General features: G+C 39.0%; 1 protein-coding gene across 1 annotated transcript in view; it reads left to right on the top strand.

Annotated features, from left to right (window-relative positions):
• The window catches only part of elovl2 (ELOVL fatty acid elongase 2), a 74,220-nt gene that overhangs the window by 53,048 nt on the left and 2,029 nt on the right, over positions 1–19,143 (top strand). The window contains exons 5-7 of the mRNA XM_079406111.1: positions 107–278; positions 1,896–2,020; positions 2,190–2,324. Of these exons, the coding sequence (XP_079262237.1) occupies positions 107–278; positions 1,896–2,020; positions 2,190–2,324 (432 nt within the window). The remainder of the gene's footprint in view (positions 1–106; positions 279–1,895; positions 2,021–2,189; positions 2,325–19,143) is intronic.

The following is a 19,143-nucleotide window of genomic DNA, read 5'->3' as shown; positions in this document are numbered from 1 at the left end:
TACATCAAAAACAGTAATACTACAGATTACTCCCTGTGAATAAGTCATTGTCATATATGTTATTGCATTTAACTTGCACTTAAAATGTCACATTTTGCATGGATAGGTAGCAAAAGTACTGTGGTGGTACTATTTCTCCAAGCTGATTGAATTCCTGGACACCATCTTCATTGTGCTAAGGAAGAAAAACAACCAGATCAGTTTCCTGCATGTGTATCATCATGCCTCTATGTTTAACATCTGGTGGTGTGTCCTCAACTGGATACCCTGTGGACAGAGTAAGTGAGTAGGAAGGACAAAGTTACGTCAAGGAAAGGTAACAGGTTTAAGAGACAGTATTGATGTGAGGAAATGTCTCAGAGAGCAGAAAAAGTATTAGGATGATATTAAAAAAATTTGCTTAGATTTTGTTTTATGTTTAAGCAATAGTCAGTATAAAATAATAATGCAGATGACGTAAAAATTAAAGGGTTAGTTCACACAAAAATGAAAATTCTGTCATTAATTACCCTCATGTAGTTCATCTTCAGAACACAGATTAAGATATTTTTGATGGAATCTGAGAGCTGTCTGAACCTGCATAGACAGTAATACAACTGAAATGTTCCCAAGTCCAGAAATGTAGCTGATATACGTTATATATATATATTTTTTTTTTTTCTCTCTGGAATAGTATTGAAAGAAATGTAAAGACTTTGTTTATAAAACAAAACGTCTCATTTTGGTGTCCACATAAAATTACATTTATTAAAGTGATTTTATATACATAGAAAGCATATTATTACATTTTATTACATATAAAACTTGCTGATAAATGGACAGCATTTTTTATATTATATGCTACATTTAGTAACATTTAGTTGTTACCTTCTGTAAATCATAGTAAAAATTGATAATTATACAGGACGCATTCTAATGTACAAAAAAAAAATCCATATTAATGCCGTAGAAGCCGTATTAAACTTTTATTATATTGATGCTTGAAAATCCCTTTTCATCTTTGACTTGATATATATTTAAAGGGTATACTGGTACACAAACTGACGTTTTGGTACATACCTCGGTTTTGAAGTCACGGTTCATTATGTTTTCGGTATATATTTTGATATTCATGACAGTATTTACAAGCTGTTTTACTGACTTTTTCCGACGGTTGAAACACCCATTGAGTTATTTCATGAGATCTGAGATAGTTATTCATTTTTATTTTGCGATACAATTTAAACATGAAGGTTTCTGTGCTGCCATTTGAACTAAGGAGCTTATACAGTGATCTGTCACGTCTAGGGATGTAACAATATTATTAATATTGTGATAACGCGATAGCAAAATGGTCTCGATATTATCGTGGCCACATGACGATATGAAACAATAGGTCTTCCGGGCAAAAAGTGTAGTTTTATTCTAACATAAAAGGTCATAGTATCTGTCAAACCAAAAGCACAATATAACTTAATCCCTTCGTTATGTCTGTTTTCCTATTATCGTATTGTGAGATTTTGATATTGTTACATCCCTAGTCACATCACATAAAGAAAAACCCGTCAAAATGGCATTTATTATCTGAATTTCATGATGAAATGGACAGGATTGGAAAGGTCAGACTTTGTTTCTTATCGAAAGTAACAAAACACAAATTACGACTGATTGGATGAGAGGCGCACTATTCATGCATCAATTAAAACAGCTTAGACTTTCAATATCAATTATGCAATATCAGTATCTAAATTTCCATGTGCAGTGGTTAAAACAGTGCTGTATTTGTTCAGTACTCATGCATACTGAACTGAATTTCCTGTAATACCAAAATGTCCAAATATGTGCACCATTACCCTTAAAAGTATTATTTTTATTTATATATATATCAAACTGTTTAATGTAAAATCTTTGTCCAGGTTTCTTTGGGCCATTGCTAAACAGTTTCATCCATATCCTCATGTATTCTTACTATGGTTTGTCAACCATTCCATTCATGCACAAATATCTGTGGTGGAAACGCTACCTCACGCAGGCTCAGCTGGTCAGTGTGCAACCTTTCTATCCAAATACACTATGCTCTTACATTTCCATTTCCCTTCACATTTTTAATGCTTATGCCCTCATGAGACTTTAAATTCTGTTCTGTTATTTTTAATGTATTCCATGTGTTCTATGATTGTCTCCCAATAATGTTCTCTTCTTTACCTCAGGTTCAGTTTTTACTGACTATTACACACACAGTAAGCGCATGGGTCGTTCCTTGTGGCTTCCCTCTGGGTTGTTTGAAATTTCAAACCTTCTACATGTGCACACTTGTCGTCCTGTTTGTCAACTTCTACATGCAGGTACTACTCAGAACTTCCACTAATTAAAAAAATAATATTACCTATTATTTAGTAAATATAAACTTGAGGATGATTCTATCAAATAGAAAATGTTGCGCAGCTCTGCCCCTCTAGGTCCAATGTCCTGGAGAGTTTAGCTCCAGGATGGTTTCAATGCTGCACACGTCTGTGGTGCATTACGGCTCCGACACGGCCACCGGAGCCGATCGCGGCCATTCTAGTCTAGTCTACACCAGCCGTGCCGCGGCATGTTTCAGAAGCATCCCAGAAGCGTCTCTCCGCACTGTTTTGCTAAAGATAGGTGCCTGGTCTATTTTTGATGGACACCACGTCCAAGCCGCTCGGTTCAAATACAAAATAAACACCCTGTGCAGACAAAAAACCACAGCTACAAATCTTTTATCCTTGTAACTTCATAACTGGACTTTTAAGTGTATTAACTTTGTCTGTAGGCTACAGCACAACAAAGTAGGACATAGCAATGAACACAACTAAACCGGACAAAACAACCATTTAGCCAATAGGAAAAATTTACATCAGCAAGACGTATTTTTAGAGTGTTTGCTCATCCTCATAGGATGTCATCAGATGTCAAATAGACGTTTAGAAAATGTTTTTAAGATGTTTTAAGATTTAGAATGTATGTAAAACGGACATCTTAATGGTGTCTTTTAGATGTCTATACACAGCAGATGCTTTCCAGATGAAGCAATCTTTAACAGACAACTTGCAGACGTACCTGTGCTATCTAGATTCAGTTCTGAAATGCTCCTGGTGTGAGTTGTCACTGCATGGAGGACAAAAAAAAAAAAACCTTGTCTGAGCCATAATGCCCTGGAGACATGACCAGTGTATTTTTTTCAGCGTGCATGTTATTAAATGAGTGAGTCCCACTTTATATTAGGTGGCCTTAACTACTATGTACTTACATTTAAATGAATAATTTGATACAATGTACTTATTGTGTACATACATGTTTTTACATTGTACTTATATTTTTTTAAATACCTATATGTAGTTACATCTGTAATTAATTTCTGTAATTACATTTATAATTGCCCCATCCCTTACACCTTATCCCACCCTTAAACCTACCCATACCACCCTAACCTTACCCGTGTCCTACTTCAATAGCAACACAATTGCAATACAATATGACCACAAGAAGTACATTGTACTATTTTTTTATGTAAGTACATAGTAGTTAAGGCCACCTAATATAAAGTGTGACCAATGAGAGCATTCACACCAGGAGCAGGGGCAACATATGAGCAGCACTGAAGCGATGGTTTTGGTGCCCAGTCTATTTTTGCTGCGCTGATGACACTCAAAGCGACATCACACTTTTGATAGACAAAATAAATATTTCACACAAAAGTGCTAAAAATTCACAGAATAAGCATTTCTAGTGTGTTTTAACAAGAATTGGTGTATGCCAAGAAAGAAAATGAAGAATTCTACAAAACTTTGAGTGAAAAAGTTATTATCATGCAAAGCAATAAAATAGCTTTTCTTCCCTGTAATCGATACAGGGTCATTCCTAGCATTCAGTGCCATTTGAGTCCCCATGACATGATTTATAATATTCCTCAACAAAACATTTTATTATTTATACATTTGTAATGCTTAACGTCTTTAAAACATGTCGTGTCCCTGAATTGAATGTCCTTACTCTGACGAAAAGTCCCTCTGAACATATCCCTTGAATGTTTCTCTAATAACATGTCTCTCAGGAAGTATAATACTTTTTGGTGGCAAACTATCTACAAGAAGCAGAGTAATTAACTCTCCTTAATTCACCCTTTTTTTTAGTGTTTTAGAATGATTCACGGAAACGCCTCCATGGGTGGGGTAAAATGCCCCCCCAGTCTGATAAAGAAATTTGCTTTATGCATTTACAGCAAAATCAGAGTACAGACAGTTTCTGCTTAAAATTAAAAAGAATATAATCAATAATTATGAAATACAAAATTATAATAGCCTATTTGAAACATTTTGTTAGCTGATGCTAACTAGCTACCTCATGCTATCTTGAGGTAATTTTTAAATATAAATCAAAATATGTTTATTCAACCAACTAGTTTGAACATTTGATGGAAAAACAATTGATCTGATGTTCAGAACAGAATAACTACAGTAATTGCTCATTGCCCGCTGGGGGCGTTTTACCCCAAAGACTTTTGAAAAAAGTCTGAAGTTTGAAAAAAATAAAATAAATGTCATTCTGAAAATATAATTATATTTGGTAACGCTTTAGATTACAAACCGCAAAGAACTGCGTAAGTATACTGAATTTACGGTGTACGTTTCTGTAATTATAGTGTACCTATAAAGAACGTACGTGTAGGTATAAGGGAACAATGTGTTATGTTTGTATAATAAGGGGTAACAACCAGATATGCAACCTGCAAAGGACTGCGTAAGTAAACTGAAGTTACAACTTTTTTGTAATTATAGTGTACCTCCATGTAGGTATAGGAGAATAACATGGCGACGTTTGGGGAATAAATGGGTAACAACCTGTAAAATTACAAGTCATTTACTGTATACTGTAAGTATTTTGAAACTAAGGGGTACCTTCTAATATTACGTGGTATGGCCTAAACAATAATCTTATGTATGGGAGTGATTTAGAAAGACAATATTCTTTTGACAATTTTACACTGGTATTTTATTATAGGTCTAGGTATTTTTAACCATTCTATTATTAAAGGAAACATGGAGATTACTGAACAAAAAAACTGGACATCTAGTGAAATGAGTTAAGAGTTTCAGGTATGATTTATAATTCACAAGTCAGCTTACTTTATGAAAACTTGTTCATCGATCTCAGCAACTTCCCAACACCATCACCAAATAACTTTGCATGATATACCATCAAGGTTCAATGGAATTTAAAACAAGGTTAACTTTTTCCAGCTGTTCACAGAAAGAAAAAAAAATCATGATACATTTGTATTTTAGTGGATGTATACTATGATGTTTTTATAGCACAAAAAAGGGGGTTTAATTTAATAGAGGGTTTAATTTGGCCATCAAACAATTAAATTAAAACTAGGGCAACACTTTTCTCTGTAATTACTGTGCAAATATACACCTGTTCTGTGTTTAAGCCCAACTTGTTCCTCCCTTATTCCATGTAGTTAGTCAAGTCAAGTCAATATTACTTGTATAGGGCTTTTAACAATGCAAATTGTGTCAAAGCAGCTTTACATCGGCTTGATATAAAGCTGGGTGGCTTTATATCAGCTTTACAGGATTTAGACGGGGAAATAGTTTGTCGAAATAGTATCATTCTCCTCTGGCCAGACAAAATCAGCGGTTTAAATCTAGGCTAAAGCAGAATCAGACTGTGCAAAGGACTCATCTGGTTCCTGTGGTCTTGTCCCGATGGCAGTTTTGGAGGCAGGGTCTTCACTGGGGATCAGTCTCTGGGGCTCATCTAGGTGTCCTGGCTGTAGAGGTCATCTCTAGGTGCTGATCCAGATACAGTCTGGATCTGGGTGGCTACGGTGATCTCGAATGAGAAAGAAACAAACTAATATTAGCGTAGATGCCATTCTTCTAATGATGTAACAAGTACATCGGGTGTTTTGGGAAGTGTTCCCGGTTCCGGTTGACCTAATTAATGCAGCCTAACAATCCTTTAAAGGATTTTAATTATAGAAATGTGATAGTGTATTATGCGTAAGCAAGGTTAAAGAGACAGATCTTTAATCTAGATTTAAACTGACAAGAGTATGTCTGCTTCCCGAACAGTGTTAGGTAGATTGTTCCAGAGTTTGGGTGCTAAATAGGAAAACGATCTCCCGCCCGCAGTTGATTTTGATATTCTAGGTATTATCAAATGGCCAGAGTTTTGAGATCACAGCGGACGTGAAGGACTATAATGCGATGAGAGCTCACTCAAATACTGAGGTGCCAAACCATTCAGGGCTTTATAGGTAATTAGCAAGATCTTAAAATGTATACAATGTTTAATATGGAGCCAGTGCAGTGTTGACAGAACCGGGCTAATGTGGTCATACTTCCTGGTTCTAGTAAGAACTCTAGCTTCTGCATTTTGAAGCTGGAGCTTATTTATTAAACGTGCAGAGCAACCACCCAATAAAGCATTACAATAATCTAGCCTCGAGATCATGAATGCATGAATTAATGTTTCTGCATTTGACATTGAGAGCATAGGTCGTAATTTAGATATATTTTTAAGATGGAAAAATGCAGTTTTACAAATGCTAGAAACATGTATTTTGATGGAAAAATTGTCATCAAAAAGTATGCCTAGATTCCTAACTGATGACAAAGAATTTACAGAGCAGCCATCAAGTATTAGACAGTGATCTAGGCTATTACATGCAAAAGTTTTTGGTCCAATAATTAACACCTTTTTTTCTGAATTTAGCAGTAAGAAATTGCTAGTCATCCAGTTTTTGATATCAACTATACATTCCATTAGTTTTGCAAATTAGTAAGTTTCATCAGGTCGCGAAGAAATCTAGAGCTGGGTATCATCAGCATAACAGTGAAAGCTAACACCACATTTCCTAATGATATCTCCCAAGGGTAACATGTAAAGCGTGAAAAGGGGCCAAGTACTGAGCCTTGAGGTACTCCATACTGTACTTGTGATTGGTATGATACCTCTTCATTTACTGCCACAAATTGATGGCGGTCAGATAAGCACGATTTGAACCATGCCAGTGCACTTCCTCTAATGCCAACATAATTTTCTAGTCTATTTAAAATAATGTTATGGTCGATAGTGTCAAAAATGGCACTAAGATCCAGTAGCACTAATAGAGAGATACAACCACGATCAGATGATAAAAGCAGGTCGTTTGTAACTCTAATGAGAGCAGTCTCAGTACTATGATATGGTCTAAAACCTGACTGGAAATCCTCACATATATCATTTTTCTCTAAGGAACATAGTTGTGATGATACTGCCTTTTCTAATATCTTTGACAGAAAAGGGAGACTCAAGATCGGTCTGTAATTAACTCTTTCCCTGCCAGCGTTTAAAAAAAAAAAGTTGCCAGCCATCGCCAGCATTTTTTTTAGATGGTTCCTCCCTGTTGTGTATGACAGAACAGGGAGGAACGAGGAACAAGAGACGTGGAATAGACTCAAATAAAACAGTCTTTAATAAATCCAAACAGGGCAAGACAAGGCAGGGCAGACACATGAACACCAGGAGTAACGAGTAGACCAGACCAAATCTAACTAAACAGTCAGGAACTTAAATACACAGGCTAATTACAAAACACAGCTGGACATAATTAACTGATAATCACACTCAACAAGGACACGAAACAAATCAAATAAGGACACAAGAGGGAAACACATGACACACGACACATGACTGACAGTAAGTGGCTACAACAAATTGCTCTGAAATGATTGTTTATACAGTTGGTCATATTAAATATCAGGTAATATATCAATAAAGATGGTGACTATTATTTCATTCAAATATTATTTGAAATTTTGGTTTTTAAATTAAAATCACACAATATAACAACAGTAACAACACAGGCAACAGATAATAAAACAAACATTACACCAGTTCAGAAAAAAAGTAAAGTTTGTTCAATTTGTTCATGTTTTTCACCCACTGACGAAGTTAAACTATTATGGCCAAACCATCACGTCAATAAACACACAGTAATAAACACTGAAAGTCAAGATTAAACAATTATAGCAAACTGACAGGATTTTACCATCTTTGATTTTTACCGTTTTGATCTACATCCTCAAGCACCATTTTGACTATTTCACAGTTCCCAGTTTCAATCACCGCTCAATGTTGTGAGAACATACTTGGACAAAACCCTCCAGTTTTAAAAGAACACATTCCAGTCAGTTTGAAAAATCTCTCTTCTCTTCGCTTCGATTAGTGTTCTTGTATTTAAGACATATTCCTGTCACGAGCGCCGCAAACACGGATAGACTCGTCTCAAGCACCATTCCAGTTCCCAATCAGCACATTCACTGTTCCAGTTTTTCACAAGTTCACACTTACATATATTTAGCACAAGTAAGGTAATGCGTATTTGGCGAGTATAGTAATGCGTAGTTGACGTGCTGTCCTGGGGAAGGGCTCCGGGCTCAGGAATGGTGAGAACTCTAGTGATACCTTCTTGAGTGGAGAAGGGGTGGTGGAGGGATGCTGATTATCCGTCAAATGAACAGAGGCATGTCAGCTGTATTTATAGCCGTACATTGATTAACTTGAGTGCGAACCTCCTGTGTTAATTAGGCTAAATATCTGACGCGCTCCTCCCGAACCTTGTTAATAAAACATCATTAAATGAACACACTCCAGACAGTTTCAAAGTTGTCCCTCGTGTGCACTTAGATGATTTATTCCTATTTTCCACGTTTCCATCGTAAGGACCACAGACACGGATTTCGTCGTACACAAAACTGTTCGCCTTTGAACCTCCACATTCCTAACCAGGGTTGCCAGGTTTTCACAACAAAACCCACCCAATAGGCCTTTATCACACTTCCGCATTCGAAAAGCGGATTCAAATAGTGTTAAAGAACTTCCGCTGCAGCCTCTATCAATGGCTGTGCCCATAGCATGGCATTGTTGTGGATTATTTATGTAAAATTCAGCACATATACGTCTTCAAAACACACCATTAAACTGTGAACAAGAGCAGGAGGTTAATCACAATAAATATAATTCAAAAATAAATTAAATATTTAAAACTAGAATGTACATTTCCTGAAGAAAATGTGAGTGGGTGCTTGCAGTGACAAAACTCACCACTCGGTTGCAAGGGTGCAAGTAGTATTTCTATGTGCTAGAATGGAAGATATCCCTCTTTGGATTTTGGTTGCTAGGGTACTATATTTGGTTGCTAGGGAGTGGCTTGGCAGCTGCCAATCATGACACTCCAAAAGCTGCTTGTCAGTATGAATGATATTAAGCAACTCACATTTCTCTGTGACATTCAGAATGGAAGATATCCCTCTTTGGATTTTGGTTGCTAAGGTGCTCGACAATGGTTGCTAGGGAGGGGCTAGGAAGTGTTGAGGTGATTCATGATTGGCTGTTTGCTGCTCCGAGTCAAATGAGACCACCCTCTTGTTTCTATGACAATTCAGTCCGGAGAGATCCCTTTAATCTCTTTCAATGGATGTCTATGGAACTTGTTGCTAAGGTGCTCTAAATGGTTGCTAGGGCGTGGCTTGATAGCTTCACAATGATCCTGAGAGATTGATTGGTCGTCTGAGTAAAATGAGCCCGTCCCCTTGTCTCTATGACACTGTGATCCAGAGCTATGTTCAATACAAAATCCCTATGCAATTTACCATAGTAGGTGAAACGCATGCATTTCATGGGACGTCCTGCTCCATAGTAAGTAAATGGGAAATTTTGGGCAGCTCCTGCCCCCCAGGAGTGCAACTTTTACCCCATTGTGAGGTATGTTCTTACAGAGCCTGCCAGCCTCTTCAAATGTGGCAAATCACAAGTTCCTGTGAAATCCTCGCTCTGAGCTATGACTCGTCAAAGTTTGTCGCAATGTTAAGTCTATGGGATTTTTTGGCCGCTTTTTCGCCCCTGGGGCGAACACCGTACCCCCGATCGCTTATAAAAGTCATAGCACACCATTCCCGAATAATCCGCACGATTTGACGCCTCATTCGTGGGTCTGTGACAAAAGCTGCGGGAGGAGTTACGGGCCAAACTTTCGGCGGAATAAAGAAGAAAATAAGTTTGAGCAATAACAATAGTGAGTGCCTTGCCTTTGGCAAGCACCCACTAATTAAATAAAATCAGTCCGAGTATTCCTCTGGCAGTAACTTGAGCTGCGTGCTCATTAATCTGAGTGGCAACACTGGCAGCGCTGACAGTTGCGTCGCTAATGTTACACATTAAAATGAAGGATGACATGATATGGAAATGGAATTGGTATAAATACGCAGTTTTAACATTGACGTTTATTGCGTCAATGTTAAACTAAACTGAATTAGTTTATTTTTCTTCACAAAACTGGCGTCTGTTCACTGACAATAAAGCAGGCGGAAATTCCTTTATGCTACTTATAGGAGCTGGATGTGATGACACGCAGACTGTGATAAAGGCCTATTGCTACTCAAAACTAGCCCAATCGCATTTCAAGGCGGGTTCCCTGGGAAAACCGCAGATTTGGCAACACTGTTCCTAACCCAACACCGTCGGGTTACTTATTACTGACATCAACCCAAATTGGGTCAAATCAACTCAGTTTCCTAACCCAACAGTCTCAACCGATCATTTGGATTGAAACAATAACCCAGCGTGTTTAAAAAGTAGGCCTGCACGTAATGTTTTTGCTAAATCGCTTGCAAATATAAGATTGTTGTATAGCCTATATACCTCGTAATATTATAATACTGTAGGTACCCCTTAGTTTCAAAATACTTACAGTAGAAATAATTTGTAATTTTACAGGTTTACCACCCCTTTATTCCCCAAACTACACATTGTTCTCTTATACCTACATGGAGGGATTGACACTATAATTGCAAAAACGTTAATGTAAATTCTGTTTACTTACAGTACGTTGCGGGTTGTAATCTAAAGCGTTACCTTATTTTATTAAATAACACGTACTCCCTATCTATAGGCTCTAGTGTTCTCATATCAACTGTGATGTTCTACAAAACAACAAGCTTTGAAACACTTTTTTTACTGCTGAAAATTATATCATTTAGGGTGAAATCCATTTTCTCTCCAGTACATCACCAGTGTAAGCTTCATGGTGAAAACTTCTACACCACTCTTTTCAACGTAGTCCATAGTTACACCAAATAGTAAGAATGACCCTACAGTAGGGATGTAACGATTCACTCAACTCACGATTCAATTTGATTCACTATTTTGATTTTACGATTCACAATTTTTTTTGGTATAAAATTAGATTTAACAAATTATAAATTAAATGTGTCCTTTTATTATTGCTTGGACAAAATGCTGCACATTTCTTTGTGAAATTAAAATAAGACTATAATAATAATACTAATATTAATACTAATATAGCACTTGCATATTATTGCTCTTTTGTTGGTTTTGATTGCTTCTGTTGTCCTCATTTGTAAGTTGCTTTGGATAAAAGCTTCTGCTAAATAACAATGTAAATATAATGTAAATGTAAATAAAACTAAATTGAAATGTTAAAACAAGCTCCAAATCAAATAAATAACACAAAGAAATCTCTTCATATGAACAAAATAAGGCTTATGTCGGCAGGGACGGATTACGAACCGGGCCAGCGGGGCCGCTGCCCAGGGGCCCTAGGGGTGCAGGGGGCCCGTGGGGCCCCTAGCCCAAAACAATTTGCAACGCTTATCAACAATGTATTTTCGTTTGTCTATTTTAGAGGGCCTACATTCTTTGATCCTCTGCCTACAAGGGCCCCTGACCCTATAGGGAGGGCGTTTGGCTGCCAAGGGCCCTTGAATTGTGGTGGTTGTGCTGGTGGGGGGGTCGGTGCTTTCAGGGGGCCCCCGGCCCTGCTATAGGAACTTTAAAGGGAAATGGGTGCATGGGAGCCTACTTTTAGAAGGCCCTCTTAGGCCCTCCTATTATAGTCCTGGCTTCTGGCTACCAGGGGGTCCTAGGGAGGATGGGGGTTTTGGGGGCTTTTAGAGGGCCCTCTGATTATGAGGGCCCTACTAGGAGGCCCTAGGGAGGAGGGTGTAGTGTACCTTTAGAGGGCCATCTGATTACAAGGGCCCCTACCATGGGGCCCCTGGCTTCTGGGGGGAGAGGAGGGGGCGTGTTAACAGCCTTACAGAAGGCCCTCTGACTAGGGAGCGGTAGCATGGTGGGATGGAGGCGGTTAACCTGCCCGCTGAGTGGCCCCCAGACCAGTGTAGCAGTGTAAGAGTTTGACCAGTGTAATCACTCCCAGGGCTGTAGTGGAGGCTAAACGCAAGTAAACACGGTTTACCCACCTCTGAAATTTCAGAATTAGAGTTTACCCACTTCTTAATTGATCTAAATGCACATCATAGTATAGTTTATGCACAAAATGTGATCACAGAATTCGTAGTTCACCCACCTCTTATTTTACCACTACACCCCTGATCACTCCGTTCTGTATGGGGATATGGTACACAGGTGGATTCTGGCATGGTTCAGCTGGACACGGTACACATGTAGTGTGATCACTAACCGTGCCCCAACATGGCTGTCACTGTACATTCACACCAGGAGAGACCAAAGCGAACACGTCGCCAAGGCCGTTGAAGAAGCTTCGTTGTTGAATTTGCTTTATTCACTTTGTTCGCTCATTGGAATGTTTGGTATAGCCTGTTACCGTGGGGCGTTGGTAAATCTATATATTAGAATTGGTTTTCACCGAACCGCGTCATAACTCATTACATAAGGTTAACTGACTTTTAACTTCTCTTTTTCGCTCTGGTCGCCCAATTCGCTTCGCTGCCAGTGAATTTGCTTTGTTCGGCCAATTCGCCGACTCTCCATAGAGAAATAATGACTTTCGTCGCTCTGGTCTCTTCTGATGTGAATGTACGTGACATCAATAATGACACTCCAAATAATAAATATTTGAATTAATTTGAGAAAGTTGGTGTTAATAACAGTTTTTTTTCACATTGAAGAACTTGCAATGCGTAAATCATGGGGAGAGACCTATCTTTTCCCATGGTAATAACCAGGCTGCTGAATAGAAATGGGATGATTAGCAAAAGTGCTTTGATTTAGAGCATGAATTGTATGACATTCAAACTGCATGATCAGTTTGCATTGTTGATTAAAACTGGACAAGTTCTAATATTTTCTGACTTCTGTCTGATGGTTATTTCACTCGATGCTAGAACAGCAGACAGCATGCTGTAGTAGACAGTTGCTGCGATTATGTCCCGCCCCCGGACGCTCAGCGTCTCTGGGGGTGAATGGAGGAGTGGGCGGGGCTGGACTCCGGGCTTCTGCGTGATGATTGGAGGGTTTGTCGACTGCATCTCCTTTTGATTGACAGCGATTGTTTCCTATAAGAAGTCGCTGATGCTGAAGCTATTCGAGCCAGTGTTGCCAACTTAGCGACTTTTCAGACCACCCTAGCGACCTTTTTCCCCAAAAGCGACTAGCGACAAATCTAGCGACTTCTTTGACAAACCTTAGCGAGTCTCTGTGATCGCTGGTACTGCCGCAACGGCGCGAGGTCAGCGCGCACGCACCTCTTTCTCTGTTCAGTGAGCGGCTGAGAGGAGCAGCGCGTTCAGTTCAAATAGATATTATGTTGTTTCTCTAATTTTACATGCAAATATAGCCGAAATCACAGCACAGGAATTGTCTTGTCTTATCCTGCGTGTATTATTTGATTTAATCAGACGACGGCTCGATTATAAATTAGTATTTTTGTGCAGACTAACTTCTTGGGAGGGAGAGCTGGTTATGTATTCTTAAAGGGCTGCGTTTCAGTCACTAGTTCATATTTATCCCGTTGACTGACAACATAAACAGTTAAATATATAAAGGAAAACAGTTTTATTGAGAATTTGGCTGCATTAAAATACAGTATGAGCACAGAGAGACAAACAAATGTAAAAGGTAATATGACGCGATGACGTAATGAATATGCTAATTAACGCATGGCGTCATCTGGCGACATTTAGCGACTTTTCAAACTGGCTTTAGCTACTTTCCATCGAAAGAAGCTGGCAACACTGATTCGAGCTCAGTCCCATAGTACGCCGCACTAGTTTGGACCCACAAGTGGCATGATGACGTTACAACTAGCCATCCAATGCTGGCGTTTTTTATTTTTTTAAGGGGGGGGGGGGCCCTCGCGAACGTTTTGCCCAGGGGCCCACACAACCCATAATCCGTCCCTGTATGTCGGTGCTCTTTCCATTTAAAACTAGAGGCAACCACTGTATTTTAATCATGATCCAGGGCTCTAGACTGTGACCAAAATGGTTGCATTTGACAATTTTTTGAGAATGTACGAGTTAAAACTTGACGTGGTCGCATTTGTGCGAGTGCATGGTCTGCGCTGCTCCAAAGCGTCTGCTCCATACAGCGCGTGTTGCTGAGTTGCGGCACATTGTAGCAGGATTCAGATTTCACTCTTCAAGTGAAGAGAGGCGCTGTCAGTGAGAACGCTTCAGGTGTAGAGCCTGGTTTATACTCTCTGTATTTAGCATCAGTGCGAAGGTGTGCGCCACGTGCGGTAAAAAATTATGCAAATATTAAGGAAACGACGGCGGATGGAGGATTTGGTTTTCAAGCTAAAGTAAAAGACCGCTTCTTAAAAATACCAACATGTTTACCACCTCTGGTTTGTGGGAGAAAAAAAAACATGCAAGCACTGTCACCACAGCCAGTTTGTTTTCATTTTGAAAAGCTTGATATCGTTACGCTATGGATGCTTTCTTTTTTATTTATCTGATTCCTCAGTGTTTGCTAAACATTCTGTAATTTATTAGTCGGTATATAAAACAGAATGTGGTGTATGCCATGCCTCATTTTATTCGTTTTTGTTAATAAACCTTATGCAAGCTAGTTTGTCATTTTAGCTTACTGTTTTATTGCTGTTGAGCTTTTTTTTTTTGTGCAGAGAGAATTCTGGAAGACGTTTGATCCTCTGCCTCAGTCATGATTTTGCTTTCTCGGCTTTAAACGTATATGACGTCATGGCACTGTGCACGCGGAACGATCGTTGTATGGCATCAAAGCACTGCTAGAGCTACAGAGAACAGACTTTTCTGTTGCTTCATGAAAACGTAACTGTTTAATACAGCACCATCTGTACAAGAATAAAGTTCAACATAAGCCTATAAATACCAATAGAGTTGTTAAATATATAATTTTATCAGGGTTTTAATAAACATGACACAATATAACATTGTGACTACAGTAAAGCAGCTTTTAGTTATAAAACACATTTGTGTGCATGAGTAGAACTGCAGGTGTCAGAATAAACAAGAAACACACAGCTCTCATGCGGTGAATTCGGCCAATTGTGAAACAGCTGCGTTGTCATCAGAGCTCCTGCAGCTGCTCTGGAGATACTGTGCTGGCTGTGTCTGGCTGCGTTCCAGTTCATTTTTTATGCCCTTAACTCGCAAACTTCCCTCCGTCTCGTTTACTCGGATGCACATACTCGATTATGTTGCATGAGTGCCTACTTCTGGTGGAACCCTTAGAATCGGCTGAATTAGGATGTCCTAAGCCCTTAATCACTTAGAATCAGCTATAGAGTTGGTTTATTGTTTACATTTTTCCCCTTACAAATTTGTTTGGTGCAGCATTCTATATGCATATAGGTATGCTTGGGCTGTTATAAATGTAAAAAAATAAATAAATAATTTATATATTATAGTGTTGTTTGGGGTGGGGATAAATTAAACGCAATCTGCGATGACATCACAATCGTGTTGCATTGTGGTCTATGAAGTGGCCTGAAGTGTGCATATGAAGCAGACTCAATCCCTGTCAAAATCGAGGGGTCGAGGGTCTGTCATTTAAACTTCCCTCGTTCACTTCACGAAGTGGAACACACTTCAAAATGGCAGTGGGGATTCCCCCGAGGGGAAGTGCTTAGGGAAGTTCGCAAGTGCATGTCTAAAAGTGGAGTGGAACACAGCCTCGGTCTTTCACTCTCATGCTACTTTTAATGCGTGGTTTCGGTGCAGTCTCAAATCGGACAATTTCTAACCAGAATGCACTTCAAGTTGGCTGCCGATCGATCTGCACAATGCTACATGGAGTCGAACACACCTAGTATCTCATGGCAATGACATATCACGTTCCCCACGAGTTAACATGTCGTGGCAATGACAAAACTAAGTCAACCGAACATGTCCCCTCCTGGCCACCGTAATATGTAGCTTTGGAGCCACTGCTGTGACGCTGTACAAATGCTTCCTGTCTGTGAATACTCACGACAAATCTGCAGATGCAGCGACAACGTAGTTACGCTGACATGAAGCTCAAGCTTGCGGTGTGAAACAGGCATAATCCAACATTAAAAATTCAACCCAGTCTTCAGGATTTCTTATACAGGCAGGTATATGTGATTAGGGTTGGAGCTAAATGCTGCAGGACAATGCCTATCCCTGTTATGTCATATTACAGTCTAAATTCTTAAAGTCCAAATTATTGCCAGACTAAGCCTGACAAAAGGAATTTTGACCCCCTATTCTTTAGGGATGAATTTGATGAAGGTGATTTGGCAATACTGCTGAAACTTGTAAATCAAAGGCCTTTCCACACTGAGCGCAATGCGAAAAAGCGAGGTGAATCGCCCGCAAATGTTGCTTTCACACAGAGCGCGAAACGATTATTCGCCTTCTGTTAATTCACGCCTGCATGCTAGGTGGCGCTGACCAACAATACTTTTTTTCTGCATGTAGCATATGTATCTCGTGTGGTTTACATCGTCCTCTGCTCAATATATGTTCATCAGAAACAAGTTATTTATCTTAAATTAATGCTGGTACATTAGCATCAAGCTACATTGTATTTCTATAGTCTTTGATAATTACATTTTCAAAGACAGTTCAGTCCTTTTACTTTACTTTTAGTCATTTAGCAGATGCTTTTATCCAAAGCGACTTACAAATAAGAAAGAGTAACTAAAACTACAAGTTAACACTCTGTAAATAATCTATACACACACCCATTTAAGAAAATACAGAAATTAAATAAAATTTACAAATGCATACAACACTTCAATAGTAAATATAAAAAGGGAAAAAATAAATAAAAATAAATACTTATTTTACATTTATTTTTCACTCCTATATTTATGAATGGGAGAAAGTGCGGCGGGATAGTCCCACCTTCTAAATGAAAGAGCCAATTGTTGATTAGTCATTAGGTGTGTTCGACTTGAAGTGGCACTGCACAGAATGATCAGTGTATGACAAAGTGCCACTAGAGTTATTCAAAAGCATAAGGATCCGTCTGCTCTTGTGGTACTGTATTGTCATACACTGATCATTCTGAGCAGGGCCGCTTCAAATCAAAAACACCTATTGTGTCACTGCACCGGCAGTTAGAAGCTCCGGTTCCCATAGAAGCTTTCTAGCCAGAAAAATAAGCTTTTTAAACGCTATTTGAGCATAAGAAACAACATTCATGTGGCAGTTCACTTCAGATTTTATTGCCGATTTGAAATATGTAATTTAATCCTGAATTAAGCGAACTGTTTTTGAGATTTCAGGATTCCTCCATTCATTTAGATAGGACTTGGTCTTGTTTGAGCTTCCCGGAGGTGTTGCAAATATGGCGGCCGAGTGAACGGACTTTCCTTGAAAGGGACTTTGTAATTATTAACGTTTTTGCTCAAAACCCACTTTAAATCATCAGAGTGCATTTAATAACTTGTGATCTGAAATGGATTTTGATTCGATAATAGGCAGTCATGCACTCTTTGTATGTTTTATAATGGACTGATTGATACCTGCTTGTCATGTCATAAATATCCTTTGTTTAAAAAAAAAATAATAATAATAATATATTATACACACACACACACACACCATGAGCTGCATAAAACAGAAAATATATCTTCATAATTATAGGTCTATTTGCTTTCATATTCCATGTGTTGAAAAGTTTCTTTTTTTTTATTTTGTATATGGAAGGGCAAGAGATATTACATGATTGACAGGTCGAGTGAACGAGACTCAAACACGCGCTCGTGTAAGAAAATGGACGGTGCTCTTCAGATTACAATTCAGTACGCACATTGGGACGCAGGGGCTCTCTCTTGCGGAAAAAGTCCTCTACTTCTGTGTTTTTATGCTTGTGCTCAATACAGTCTTGAGCTTTTAGCGCCACTGCGTCGACCTTTTGCTTAACAGCAGTTGCTCTGGCCACGTGATGTTATGATCAAATCTTATTGGACGACCCGTGATTTCGCTTTGCAAAACTGATAAGATTAAAGGCGAGTTCACGCCATATTGTAATAACCGTAATTACGAGATACCAACTTGTAAAAAACGTTCACGTCCTTTGTGTTCTACAATATTTAGTAGTAGCACAAATGTAATGTTGCAATTATGTGTTTGACACCTGCCAGTAACATAACATTAGGTGCGTTCGACTTGAAGCGGCGCTGCACAGAATGACATCGAAGTACTGAGAGGGCGATAAGAGAGCAGACAGATCCTTAAGCTTTCGAATCGTTCTCGCAATACCATTCTGCGTAGCGCCGCTTCAAGTTGAACACACCTATTCTTTCACGCGGGTTAATTTTTTTTCCCAACGCATTTAAATCCAATAAGATTTGAGCTAGGGTCACGTGACCGGAGCATCTGCTGTTGCACAAAAGGGTGAGAGTGGTGGCGCTTTCGAAAAGCAGTGTAAAGAAACACCGAGGAAGAATATGAGGATAAGAGAAGAGAGTGGATGCTGAGTTCTTTTTATCGTTTGTTTTTCAGAACAGATTTCTTATGTTCTTTATACGGAGTAGGCACGTTCGACTTGAAGCAGCGCTGAGCAGAACGATCACTGTATGACAGGGGTTGGCAAGTAAGTTGGGCATCGGGACAAAAAATGTTGCGCCACTAGATGGCGGGCCGGAACATAGTCAAAGGGTAATTTAAGAAATGAATTGATGAAAAATGCAACTAGTTACATGTGTTACTAGTTAAATGTTACAGTGTCTTTTGTAACTGTGAGCTGTTAATCTGTGTTAAATCCTGTGGTAGGACAGTCATTAACAAAATGGTCACATTTGTGTGGCGGTGACAGGCGCAGAGTAGGCTATGTGAGTGGAGTGTCAACAATTTCCCCTCCGCGCTCACTGAAATCAGAAACACCACTCTGTCTTCACTCCGCGGCTAAAGT

Source organism: Barbus barbus, assembly GCF_936440315.1.
Source record: "Barbus barbus genome assembly, chromosome: 44".
In the NCBI taxonomy this organism is placed as follows: domain Eukaryota; kingdom Metazoa; phylum Chordata; class Actinopteri; order Cypriniformes; family Cyprinidae; genus Barbus; species Barbus barbus.
The sequence above is the reverse complement of the archived record's forward strand: the minus strand, read 5'-3'. Positions and strand labels throughout refer to the sequence as shown.